Below are 14,170 nucleotides of genomic sequence, written 5' to 3' on the forward strand. Positions count from 1 at the left end.
CTAAACAGGAACGTCAGCAGACCTATAACCAACATAAAGAGGAACGTCAGCAGACCTATAACCATCCTAAACAGGAACGTCAGCAGACCTATAACCAACATAAACAGGAACATCAGCAGACCTATAACCATCCTAAACAGGAACGTCAGCAGACCTATAACCAACATAAAGAGGAACGTCAGCAGACCTATAACCAACCTAAACAGGAACGTCAGCAGCCATATGACCAACATGAAAAGGAGCACCATCAAAAGCACTATTATGAACAAAGCAGGGAACAGTCACAGAAGAACAATCAAAGGCCATTTGAAGAACGTTATGAAAATACTTTCGAATATTTTGAACAAATTTTCAGGCAGACCTATAACCAACCTAAACAGGAACGTCAGCAGACCTATAACCAACCTAAACAGGAACGTCAGCAGACCTATAACCAACCTAAACAGGAACGTCAGCAGACCTATAACCTACATAAAGAGGAACGTCAGCAGACCTATAACCAACCTAAACAGGAACGTCAGCAGACCTATAACCAACCTAAACAGGAACGTCAGCAGACCTATAACCTACATAAAGAGGAACGTCAGCAGACCTATAACCAACCTAAACAGGAACGTCAGCAGACCTATAACCGACCAAAACAGGAACGTCAGCAGCCATATGACCAACAGGAAAAGGAGCACCATCGAAAGCACTGTTATGAACAAAGCAGGGAACAGTCACAGAAGAAGAACGTTCAAAGACCATTTGAAGAACGTTATGAAAATACTTTCGAATATTTTGAACAAATTTTCAGGCAGACCTATAACCAACCTAAACAGGAACGTCAGCAGACCTATAACCAACCTAAACAGGAACGTCAGCAGACCTATAACCAACCTAAACAGGAACATCAGCAGACCTATAACCAACCTAAACAGGAACGTCAGCAGACCTATAACCAACCTAAACAGGAACGTCAGCAGACCTATAACCAACCGAAACAGAAACGCCAGCAGCCATATGACCAACAAGAAAAGGAGCACCATCAAAAGCACTGTTATGAACAAAGCAGGGAACAGTCACAGAAGAAGAACGATCAAAGACCATTTGAAGAACGTTATGAAAATACTTTCGAATATTTTGAACAAATTTTCAGGCAGACCTATAACCAACCTAAACAGGAGCGTCAGCAGACCTATAACCAACCTAAACAGGAACGTCAGCAGACCTATAACCAACCTAAACAGGAACGCCAGCAGACCTATAACTAACATAAAGAGGAACGTCAGCAGACCTATAACCAACCTAAACAGGAACATCAGCAGACCTATAACCATCCTAAACAGGAACGCCAGCAGACCTATAACCAACATAAAGAGGAACGTCAGCAGACCTATAACCAACCTAAACAGGAACATCAGCAGACCTATAACCAACCTAAACAGGAACGCCAGCAGACCTATAACCAACATAAAGAGGAACGTCAGCAGACCTATAACCAACCTAAACAGGAACGCCAGCAGACCTATAACCATCCTAAACAGGAACGCCAGCAGACCTATAACCAACATAAAGAGGAACATCAGCAGACCTATAACCAACCTAAACAGGAACGCCAGCAGACCTATAACCAACCTAAACAGGAACGCCAGCAGACCTATAACCAACCTAAACAGGAACGTCAGCAGCCATATGACCAACATGAAAAGGAGCACCATCAAAAGCACTATTATGAACAAAGCAGGGAACAGTCACAGAAGAACAATCAAAGGCCATTTGAAGAACGTTATGAAAATACTTTCGAATATTTTGAACAAATTTTCAGGCAGACCTATAACCAACCTAAACAGGAACGTCAGCAGACCTATAACCAACCTAAACAGGAACGTCAGCAGACCTATAACCAACCTAAACAGGAACGTCAGCAGACCTATAACCTACATAAAGAGGAACGTCAGCAGACCTATAACCAACCTAAACAGGAACGTCAGCAGACCTATAACCAACCGAAACAGAAACGCCAGCAGACCTATAACCAACATAAAGAGGAACATCAGCAGACCTATAACCAATCTAAACAGGAACGTCAGCAGACCTATAACCAACCTAAACAGGAACGTCAGCAGACCTATAACCAACCTAAACAGGAACGTCAGCAGACCTATAACCAACCGAAACAGAAACGCCAGCAGCCATATGACCAACAAGAAAAGGAGCACCATCAAAAGCACTATTATGAACAAAGCAGGGAACAGTCACAGAAGAACAATCAAAGGCCATTTGAAGAACGTTATGAAAATACTTTCGAATATTTTGAACAAATTTTCAGGCAGACCTATAACCAACCTAAACAGGAACGTCAGCAGACCTATAACCAACCTAAACAGGAACGTCAGCAGACCTATAACCAACCTAAACAGGAACGTCAGCAGACCTATAACCTACATAAAGAGGAACGTCAGCAGACCTATAACCAACCTAAACAGGAACGTCAGCAGACCTATAACCAACCGAAACAGAAACGCCAGCAGACCTATAACCAACATAAAGAGGAACATCAGCAGACCTATAACCAATCTAAACAGGAACGTCAGCAGACCTATAACCAACCTAAACAGGAACGTCAGCAGACCTATAACCAACCTAAACAGGAACGTCAGCAGACCTATAACCAACCGAAACAGAAACGCCAGCAGCCATATGACCAACAAGAAAAGGAGCACCATCAAAAGCACTGTTATGAACAAAGCAGGGAACAGTCACAGAAGAAGAACGATCAAAGGCCATTTGAAGAACGTTATGAAAATACTTTTGAATATTTTGAACAATTTTTCAGGAATAAAAATTAAAGGAAAAAATATTGAAACTCGGATGTGTTCCAGGATGATACTTGCACCTGGACTAAGTGACAGTGAATTAAAAACAAAAAATCCCAAAAAAGTATAAAAAGTGAAAAATCCAAAAAAGTATAAAAACTAAAAAATCCCAAAAAATTATAAAAACGATAAAATCCAAATAGTATAAAACAAAAAAAAAAAACTAAAAAAAATTAAGAAGTAGAAAATAAAAGAGCATAAAACTGAAAAAAAAGTATACAAAGTGAAAAATCCAAAAAAGTATAAAAAGTGAAAAATCCAAAAATGTATAAAATGTGAAAAATCCATAAAAGTATAAAAACTAAAAATTCCAAGATAGTATAAAAACTAAACCCCCCCCCCCAAAATATAAAAACTAGAAATCCCCCAGAAAGCTTAAAAAGTGAAAAATCCAAAAAAAAGAATAAAAACCAAAAAAATCCAAAAAAGTATAAAAATGAAAAAATCCCAAAAAATTATAAAAACTAAAAAATCCAAAAAAAAAAGAAAAAAATATGTAAAAACTAAAAAACTATATTAAAATATGACGAAAAAAGTCCCAAACAAATTAAAACATAAAAGAAAATTAGAAAAAAATCCAGCAGCAGCAACTGAAAAGCAGTGGAAGCTGAGTAGCAGCAGCAACGGCAGCTGAAAAGCAGTGGAAGCGGAGTACAAGCAGCCACAGGTGCTGAAAATCAGTGGAAGCTGAGTTGCAGCAGCAGCAGCAGCTGAAAAGCAGTGGAAGCCGAGTAACATCAGCAGTAGCACTTGGAATGCATTGTTAGCCTGACTGCTCCATTTGAAGGATGTATGAAATAACTGCCCACCTCGATGGATTTGTGGCTAATATCCCCAGCTTGAATAGTGCTTGGACTAACTGAAAAGGCTGGCTCTGCAAAGGGAAGGAACCTGGCTGATTCTAGTATGCTTTGTCAAGTGTACAAATGGTCGGATATCTAGATCTATTCTTTCGGATACCAACCTTTGGGTGGTTCTGGGGGAATAATCTAGAAGACCGGCTCTGCAGAGGGATGAAGCTGCGATTCTTCTTGTATGCAGACTAGTTCTTGGAGGTTGGGCCAAAACCATATTACAGGGGAAAAGATGCTGCATCATCTTTTTGAGGGGGGCATTTATGGTTAGGTGGACAGCAACACCAGCAACTGCACCTGAAAATAACACACCAGCAGCAGCAGCTGAGAATAATCAGCAAAAGCAGCAGCAGCTGAGGATAATCAGCAAGAGCAGCAGCAGCTGAGAATAATCAGCATGAGCAGCAGCAGCTGTGAATAATCAGCAAGAGCAGCAGCAGCTGAGAATAATCAGCAAGAGCAGCAGCAGCTGAGAATAATCAGCAAGAGCAGCAGCAGCAGCTGAGAATAATCAGCAAGAGCAGCAGCAGCAGCTGAGAATAATCAGCAAGAGCAGCAGCAGCAGCTGAGAATAATCAGCAAGAGCAGCAGCAGCTGAGAATAATCAGCAAGAGCAGCAGCAGCTGAGAATAATCAGCAGCAGCAGAAGTAGCTGAGATTAATCAGCAGTAGCAAAAGCAGCTGAGAATAATCAGCAGCAGCTGAGATTAATCAGCAGCAGCAGCAGAAGCAGCTGAGATTAATCAGCAGCAGATGCAGCTGAGAATAATCAGCAGCAGCTGCAGCTGAGAATAATCAGCAGCAGCTGCAGCTGAGAATAATCAGCAAGAGCAGCAGCAGCTGAGAATAATCAGCAAGAGCAGCAGCAGCTGAGAGTAATCAGCAAGAGCAGCAGCAGCTGAGGATAATCAGCAAGAGCAGCAGAAGCTGAGGATAATCAGTAGCAGCAGCAGCAGCTGAGAATAATCAGCAAGAGCAGCAGCAGCTGAGAATAATCAGCAAGAGCAGCAGCAGCTGAGAATAATCAGCAAGAGCAGCAAAAACAGCTGAGAATAATCAGCAGCAGATGCAGTTGAGAATAATCAGTAGCAGCAAATGCAGCTGAGAATAATCAGCAGCAGCAGAAGAAGCTGAGAATAATCAGTAGCAGCAGAAGCAGCTGAGAATAATCAGCAGCAGCAGAAGCAGCTGAGATTAATCAGCAGCAGATGCAACTGAGAATAATCAGCAGCAGCAGAAGCAGCTGAGAATAATCAGCAGAATCAGCAGCTGAGAATAATCAGCAGCAGCAGCAGCTGAGAATAATCAGCAGCAGCAAAAGCAGCTGAGATTAATCAGCAACAGATGCAGCTGAGAATAATCAGTAGCAGCAGATGCAGCTGAGAATAATCAGCAGCAGCAGAAGCAGCTGAGAATAATCAGCAGCAGCAGAAGCAGCTGAGAATAATCAGCAGCAGCTACAGCTGAGAATAATCAGCAGCAGATGCAGCTGAAAATAATCAGCAGCAGCAGATGCATCTGAAAATAATCAGCAGCAGCAGATGCAGCTGAGAATAATCAGCAGCAGCAGAAGCAGCTGAGAATAATCAGTAGCAGTAGATGCAGCTGAGAATAATCAGCAGCAGCAGAAGCAGCTGAGAATAATCATTAGCAGCAGATGCAGCTGAGAATAATCAGCAGCAGATGCAGCTGAGAATAATCAGTAGCAGCAGATGCAGCTGAGAATAATCAGTAGCAGCAGCAGCAGCTGAGAATAATCAGCAGCAGCAGAAGCAGCTGAGAATAATCAGTAGCAGCAGCAGCAGCTAAGAATAATCAGCAGCAGCAGAAGCAGCTGAGAATAATCAGCAGCAGCAGATGCAGCTGAGAATAATCAGTAGCAGCAGATGCAACTGAGAATAATCAGCAGCAGCAGAAGCAGCTGAGAATAATCAGCAGCAGATGCAGCTGAGAATAATCAGCAGCAGCAGATGCAGCTGAGAATGATCAGTAGCAGCAGATGCAGCTGAGAATAATCAGCAGCAGCAGAAGCAGCTGAGAATAATCAGCAGCAGCAGAAGCAGCTGAGAATAATCAGTAGCAGCAGATGCAACTGAGAATAATCAGCAGCAGCAGAAGCAGCTGAGAATAATCAGTAGCAGCAGAAGCAGCTGAGAATAATCAGTAGCAGCAGATGCAACTGAGAATAATCAGCAGCAGCAGAAGCAGCTGAGAATAATCAGCAGCAGCAGAAGCAGCTGAGAATAATCAGCAGCAGCAGAAGCAGCTGAGAATAATCAGCAGCAGCAGATGCAGCTGAGAATAATCAGTAGCAGCAGAAGCAGCTGAGAATAATCAGCAGCAGCAGAAGCAGCTGAGAATAATCAGCAGCAGCAGAAGCAGCTGAGAATAATCAGCAGCAGCAGAAGCAGCTGAGAATAATCAGCAGCAGCAGAAGCAGCTGAGAATAATCAGCAGCAGCAGAAGCAGCTGAGAATAATCAGCAGCAGATGCAGCTGAGAATAATCAGCAGCAGAAGCAGCTGAGAATAATCAGCAGCAGATGCCGCTGAGAATAATCAGCAGCAGCAGAAGCCGCTGAGAATAATCAGCAGCAGCAGAAGCAGCTGAGAATAATCAGCAGCAGATGCAGCTGAGAATAATCAGCAGCAGCAGAAGCAGCTGAGAATAATCAGTAGCAGCAGAAGCAGCTGAGAATGATCAGCAGTAGCAGCAGCAGCTGAGAATAATCAGCAGCAGCAGAAGCAGCTGAGATTAATCAGCAGCAGATGCAACTGAGAATAATCAGCAGCAGCAGCAGCAGCTGAGAATAATCAGCAGCAGCAGAAGCAGCTGAGAATAATCAGTAGCAGCAGATGCAGCTGAGAATAATCAGCAGTAGCAGAAGCAGCTGAGAATAATCAGCAGCAGCAGAAGCAGATGAGAATAATCAGCAGCAGCAGAAGCAGCTGAGAATAATCAACAGCAGCTACAGCTGAGAATAATCAGCAGCAGATGCAGCTGAGAATAATCAGTAGCAGCAGATGCAGCTGAGAATAATCAGCAGCAGCAGAAGCAGCTGAGAATAATCAGTAGCAGCAGAAGCAGCTGAGAATAATCAGCAGCAGCAGCAGCAGCTGAGAATAATCAGCAGCAGCAGAAGCAGCTGAGATTAATCAGCAGCAGATGCAACTGAGAATAATCAGCAGCAGCAGAAGAAGCAGCTGAGAATAATCAGCAGCAGCAGAAGAAGCAGCTGAGAATAATCAGCAGCAGCAGAAGCAGCTGAGAATAATCAGCAGCAGCTACAGCTGAGAATAATCAGCAGCAGATGCAGCTGAGAATAATCAGTAGCAGCAGATGCAGCTGAGAATAATTAGCAGCAGCAGAAGCAGCTGATAATAATCAGCAGCAGTGGAAGCAGCTGAGAATAATCAGCAGCAGCAGAAGCAGAAGCTGCATCTGATGCTGATTATTCTCAGCTGCATCTGCAGCTACTGATTATTCTCAGCTGCCTCTGCTGCTGATTATTCTCAGTTGCAGCTGCTGCTGATTATTCTCAGCTGCTCCTGCTGCTGCTGATTATTCTCAGTTGCAGCTGCTGCTGATTATTTTCAGTTGCAGCGGCTGCTGATTTTTCTCAGCTGCAGCTGCTGCTGATTTTTCTCAGCTGCTGATGCTTTTGCTGATTATTCTCAGCTGTATCTGCTGCTGATTATTTTCAACTTCTTCTGATGCTGCGGATTATTCTCAGCTGCTTCTGTTGCTGCTGATTATTCTCAGCTGCTTCTGCTAGTGCTGATTCTTCTCAGCTGCTTCTGCTACTGCTGATTCTTCTCACCTGCATCTGCTGCTGATTATTCTCAGCTGCTTCCTCTGCTGCTGATTATTCTCAGCTGCAGCTCCTGCTGATTGTTCACAGTGGCAGCTGCTGCTGATTATTCACAGTGGCAGCTGCTGCTGATTATTCTCAGCTGCAGCTGCTGCTGATTTTTTTTCAGCTGCAGCTGAGAATAATCAGCAGTTTCTGCAGCCGAGAATAATCAGCAGCAGCAGAAGCAGCTGAGAATAATCAGCAGCAGCAGAAGCAGCTGAGAATAATCAGCAGCAGATGCAGCTGAGAATAATCAGTAGCAGCAGATGCAGCTGAGAATAATCAGTAGCAGCTGAAGCAGCTGAGAATAATCAGCCACAGTAGCAGTTGAGAATAATCAGCAGCAGCAGAAGCAGCTGAGATTCATCAGCAGCAGATGCAACTAAGAATAATCAGCAGCAGCAGAAGCAGCTGAGAATAATCAGCAGCAGCAGCAGCTAAGAATAATCAGCAGCAGCAGAAGCAGCTGAGATTAATCAGCAGCAGATGCAGCTGAGAATAATCAGTAGCAGCAGATGCAGCTGAGAATAATCAGCAGCAGCAGAAGCAGCAGCAGAATCAGCTGAGAATAATCAGCAGCAGCTACAGCTGAGAATAATCAGCAGCAGATGCAGCTGAGATTAATCAGTAGCAGCAGATGCAGCTGAGAATAATCAGTAGCAACAGAAGCAGCTGAGAATAATCAGTAGCAGCAGAAGCAGCTGAGAATAATCAGTAGCAACAGAAGCAGCTGAGATTAATCAGTAGCAGCAGATGCAGCTGAGAATAATCAGTAGCAACAGAAGCAGCTGAGAATAATCAGTAGCAGCAGATGCAGCTGGGAATAATCAGCAGCAGCAGAAGCAGCTGAGAGTAATCAGCTGCAGATGCAGCTGATAATAATCAGCAGCAGCAGATGCAGCTGAGAATAATCAGCAGCAGCAGAAGCAGCTGAGAATAATCAGCAGCAGCAGAAGCAGCTGAGAATAATCAGCAGCAGCAGAAGCAGCTGAGAATAATCAGCAGCAGCAGAAGCAGAAACTACATCTGATGCTGATTAATCTCAGCTGCTTCTGCTTCTGCTGCTGCTGATTATTCTCAGCTGCATCTGCTGCTGATTATTCTCAGCTGTAGCTGCTGCTGATTATTCTCAGCTGCTTCTGCTGCTGCTGATTATTCTCAGCTTCTTCTGCTGCTGCTGATTATTCTCAGTTGCATCTGCTGCTGATTAATCTTAGTAATTGCTGCTGATGATTATTCTCAGCTGCTTCTGCTGCTGCTGATTATTTTCAGCTGCATCTGCTGGTGATTAATCGCAGCTGCTTCTGCTGCTGCTGATTATTCTCAGCTGCATCTGCTGCTGATTATTCTCAGCTGTAGCTGCTGCTGATTGTTCTCAGCTGCATCTGCTGCTGCTGATTATTCTCAGCTGCATCTGCTGGTAATTAATCGCAGCTGCTTCTGCTGCTGCTGATTATTCTCAGATGCTGTTGCTGCTGATTATTCTCAGCCAGAGCTGCTGCTGATTATTCTCAGCTGCTTCTGCTGCTGCTGATTATTCTCAGCTGCATTTGCTGCTGATTAATCTCAGCTGCTTCTGCTGCTGCTGATTATTCTCAGCTGCTGCTGCTGCTGATTAATCTCAGCTGCTTCTGCTGCGGCTGATTATTCTCAGCTGCATCTTCTGCTGATCAATCTCGGCTGCTTCTGCTGCTGCTGATTATTCTCAGCTGCATCTGCTTTTGCTGATTATTATCAGCGGCATCTGCTGCTGCTGATTATTCTCAGCTGCTGCTTCTGCAGATTTTTCTCAGCTGCTTCTTCTGATGCTGATTATTCTCAGCTGCTGCTGCTGCTGATCATTCTCAGCTGCTTCTGCTGCTGCTGATCATTCTCAGCTGCTTCTGCTGCTGCTGATCATTCTCAGCTGCTTCTGCTGCCGCTGATCATTCTCAGCTGCTTCTGCTGCTGCTGATTATTTTCAGCTGCATCTGCTGGTGATTAATCTCTGCGGCCTCTGCTGCCGCTGATTATTCTTAGCTGCAGCTGCTACTGATCATTCTCAGCTGCAGTTGCTGCTGATTTTTCTCAGCTGCATCTGTTGCTGATTATTCTCAGCTGCTCCTGCTGCTGCTGATTATTCTCAGTTGCAGCTGCTGCTGATTATTCTCAGTTGCAGCTGCTGCTGATTATTCTCAGCTGCTCCTGTTGCTGCTGATTATTCTCAGTTGCAGCTGCTGCTGATTATTCTCAGTTGCAGCGGCTGCTGATTATTCTTAGCTGCAGCTGCTACTGATTATTCTTAGCTGCAGCTGCTACTGATCATTCTCAGCTGCAGTTGCTGCTGATTTTTCTCAGCTGCATCTGTTGCTGATTATTCTCAGCTGCTCCTGCTGCTGCTGATTATTCTCAGTTGCAGCTGCTGCTGATTATTCTCAGTTGCAGCTGCTGCTGATTATTCTTAGCTGCAGCTGCTACTGATTATTCTTAGCTGCAGCTGCTACTGATCATTCTCAGCTGCAGTTGCTGCTGATTTTTCTCAGCTGCATCTGTTGCTGATTATTCTCAGCTGCTCCTGCTGCTGCTGATTATTCTCAGTTGCAGCTGCTGCTGATTATTCTCAGTTGCAGCTGCTGCTGATTATTCTCAGCTGCTCCTGTTGCTGCTGATTATTCTCAGTTGCAGCTGCTGCTGATTATTCTCAGTTGCAGCGGCTGCTGATTATTCTCAGCTGCAGCTGCTGCTGATTTTTCTCAGCTGCTGCTGCTTTTGCTGATTATTCTCAGCTGTATCTGCTGCTGATTATTTTCAGCTGATTCTGATGCTGCGGATTATTCTCAGCTGCTTCTGTTGCTGCTGATTATTCTCAGCTGCTTCTGCTACTGCTGATTCTTCTCAGCTGCTTCTGCTACTGCTGATTCTTCTCACCTGCATCTGCTGCTGATTATTCTCAGCTGCTTCCTCTGCTGCTGATTATTCTCAGCTGCAGCTCCTGCTGCTTGTTCACAGTGGCAGCTGCTGCTGATTATTCACAGTGGCAGCTGCTGCTGATTATTCTCAGCTGCAGCTGCTGCTGATTTTTTTTCAGCTGCAGCTGAGAATAATCAGCAGTTTCTGCAGCCGAGAATGATTAGGAGCAGCAGCAGCCGAGAATAATCAGTAGCAGCATCAGCTGAGAATAATCAGCAGCATCTGCAGCCGAGAATAATCAGCAGCAGCTGCATCCGAGAATAATCAGCAGCAGCAGCTGCCGAGAATAATCAGCAGCAGCAGCCACTGAGAATAAGCAGCAGCAGTTGCAGTCAAGAATAATCAGCAGTAGCTGCAGCTGACAATAATCAGCAGCAGCTGCAGCTGACAATAATCAGCAGCAGCTGCAGCTGACAATAATCAGCAGCAGCTGCCACTGTGAATAATCAGCAGCAGCTGCCACTGAGAATAAGCAGCAGCAGCTGCAGCCGAGAATAGTCAGCAGCATCTGCAGTCGAGAATAATCAGCAGCAGCTGCAGCCGAGAATAATCATCAGCAGCATCAGCTGAGAATAATCAGCAGCATCTGCAGTCGAGAATAATCAGCAGCAGCTGCAGCCGAGAATAATCAGCAGCCGCTGCAGCCGAGAATAATTAGCAGCAGCTGCATCCGAGAATAATCAGCTGCAGCGGCTGCTGAGAATAATCAGCAGCAGCAGCCGCTGAGAATAATCAGCAGCAGTTGCAGCCGAGAATAATCAGCAGCAGTTGCAGTCAAGAATAATCAGCAGCAGCTGCAGCTGAGAATAATCAGCAGCAGCAGAAGCAGCCGAGAATAATCAGCAGCAGCTGCAGCTGAGAATAATCAGCAGCAGCAGAAGCAACTGAGAATAATCAGCAGCAGCTGCCACTGTGAATAATCAGCAGCAGCTGCCACTGTGAACAATCAGCATGAGCTGCCGCTGAGAATAAGCAGCAGCAGCTGCAGCCGAGAATAGTCAGCAGCATCTGCAGTCGAGAATAATCAGCAGCAGCTGCAGCCGAGAGTAATCAGCAGCAGCTGCAGCCGAGAGTAGTCAGCAGCATCTGCAGTCGAGAATAGTCAGCAGCAGCTGCAGCCGAGGATAATCAGCAGCAGCTGCAGCCGAGAATAATCAGCAGCAGCTGCCACTGTGAACAATCAGCATGAGCTGCCGCTGAGAATAAGCAGCAGCAGCTGCAGCCGAGAATAGTCAGCAGCATCTGCAGTCGAGAATAGTCAGCAGCAGCTGCAGCCGAGGATAATCAGCAGCAGCTGCAGCCGAGAATAATCAGCAGCAGCTGCCGCCGAGAATAATCAGCAGCAGCTGCCGCTGAGAATAATCAGCAGCAGCTGCCGCTGAGAATAATCAGCAGCAGCTGCAGCCGAGAGTAGTCAGCAGCATCTGCAGTCGAGAATAGTCAGCAGCATCTGCAGTCGAGAATAGTCAGCAGCATCTGCAGTCGAGAATAGTCAGCAGCAGCTGCAGCCGAGAATAGTCAGCAGCAGCTGCAGCCGAGAATAGTCAGCAGCAGCTGCAGCCGAGAATAATCAGCAGCAGCTGCAGCCGAGAATAATCAGCAGCAGCTGCCGCTGAGAATAAGCAGCAGCAGCGGCAGCCGAGAATAGTCAGCAGCACCTGCAGCCGAGAATAGTCAGCAGCATCTGCAGTCGAGAATAGTCAGCAGCATCTGCCGCCGAGAATAGTCAGCAGCATCTGCCGCCAAGAATAGTCAGCAGTAGCTGCAGCCGAGAATAATCAGCAGCAGCTGCAGCTGAGAATAATCAGCAGCAGCTGCAGCTGAGAATAATCAGCAGCAGCTGCAGCTGCGAATAATCAACTCAGCCACTGACGGGGGACAAGCCAGCCTCAACTTGGTACCGGTCTGAAGCCCGAGTAAATGGGGAGGGTTGGCGGCAAGAAGGCATCCAGCCATGAAAAAAATATTAGCCAAAACAAGTATGGTCATTGAGTATAATCAGAATGAAATTAATGCTAGGGAGTTCCCCTCAGCCATGCGTTGGGACCTCGCCTGATCCTCCGAAAAATCGGCAAGGGCTACACAGTCATGAGCGGGCTGGGTTAAAAGGCAAGCTCAGAGGAAAATGTCTGAGGAGAGGATGAGAGTAGCAACTCTGAATGTGGGGACAATGACTGGTAAAGGGCAAGAGCTGGTCGACCTCATGGAGAGAAAGAAGATTGGAGTGCTGTGTGTGCAGGAGACCAGGTGGAAAGGAAATAACGCAAGAGAACTAGGCGATGGTTGTAAATTATATTACAGTGGAGCAAATATGGAAGGAAGAAATGGAGTAGGAATAATATTATCGAAAGTGTTGAAGGAAAATTTGATTGGGGTGAATTGGAAAAATGACAGGATTATGAGTTTAAAGCTAGGACTGGGAGCAACAATAGTCAATGTGGTGTGTGCCTATGCCCCGCAAACTGGATGTACAGAGGAGGAGAAGGATACATTCTGGGAGGAGATGTAGGAGCTTGAAATAATTCCTGCAAGGGAAAGGGTAATTATAGGAGGAGATCTGAACTTTTGATACTAATAATAATAATAGTGTATTATGATGCCAGGAGATGCATTTCGTGTGTTTTTTCCCTTCACTCTCTTTCTGTTAATATATCAGGTGCCTTTTCCTCAGTTTTGTAATGGATATTAGATAATTATAACAGAGATACTATGAAACGAGTCTTATGCCAGCTTTACAAAAAGGCCTTAACGTTTAAGCATTATCCTAAGTTCCATTTAATTCAATAAAGTAGAATTCGAACTAAAAAATCTGCTTCTTAATTACACACGTTTGTATAACATATTTTGGCTTTTATTACGTCACACATAACCTACCCCAACTCCCCAGAAGCTCTGAATAGCCGCATAGATATCAGCCCCTTGCCCTGGAATATATAGTTCAAATTCTTATATTCCAAACCTACAAAAGACCACAACTCTGACGACAGTGCCGCCATTTTTTTTCAGATAAAAATCACACCTTGGCCCGTAAGGGGATCGAACCCTCGACATCCGCGTTATTAGCACGGCGCTCTAACCAACTGAGCTAACAGGCCGATGCTAAGAAATGCAGTTGGGGCATCTTAAGTCGTCCCTCGCTTGGGTTTCTCCTCTCGCTGTGCCCTGATTTGTTGATATTTCAACGTTTCGCCAGTTCTCCTGTATCTCTATTAGAAATAAAGGAATGGCATTAGAAAACACCTTAGCGGATATTTTTCTCTATTATTATTATTATTATTATTATTATTATTATTATTATTATTAGGCAAGCTACAACCCTAGTTGGAAAAGCAAAATGCTACAAGCTCAGGGGCTGATCTTTGTTTGCATTTTCAATTGTCTTTGGATGTTATATGTGGAAAATACAGTTTCAGACAATACATAGCCTACATTTGGCTATCAAAGGGAGAGCATTGCATAGAATTTCTTTATTGTATAGGAAAAGCGTTGTAGTTTCTTCACACAAACACATAAACAATATGTGTATATGCTGATATATATATATATATATATATATATATATATATATATATATATATATATATATATATATATATATATATATATATATATATATGTATATATATATATATATATATATATATATATATATATATA

General features: G+C 44.4%; 1 protein-coding gene and 1 non-coding gene across 2 annotated transcripts in view; one reads left to right on the plus strand and one right to left on the minus strand.

The window, feature by feature from the left end:
* Positions 1-2,831, plus strand: part of LOC137659996 (trichohyalin-like) — a 4,788-nt gene extending 1,957 nt beyond the window's left edge. The window contains exons 2-3 of the mRNA XM_068394731.1: positions 1-858; positions 1,261-2,831. The exon at positions 1-858 is cut by the window's left edge and continues 159 nt beyond it. Coding sequence (XP_068250832.1) covers positions 1-858; positions 1,261-2,831 — 2,429 coding nt within the window. The remainder of the gene's footprint in view (positions 859-1,260) is intronic.
* A 10,703-nt stretch (positions 2,832-13,534) lies between these two features.
* On the minus strand, positions 13,535-13,608 carry TRNAI-AAU (transfer RNA isoleucine (anticodon AAU)). The gene has a single exon. It is a non-coding gene; the product is annotated as a tRNA-Ile (tRNA).
* Positions 13,609-14,170: the final 562 nt, after the last annotated feature.

This window comes from Palaemon carinicauda, chromosome 20 (genome assembly GCF_036898095.1).
Source record: "Palaemon carinicauda isolate YSFRI2023 chromosome 20, ASM3689809v2, whole genome shotgun sequence".
Taxonomy (NCBI): Eukaryota; Metazoa; Arthropoda; class Malacostraca; order Decapoda; family Palaemonidae; genus Palaemon; species Palaemon carinicauda.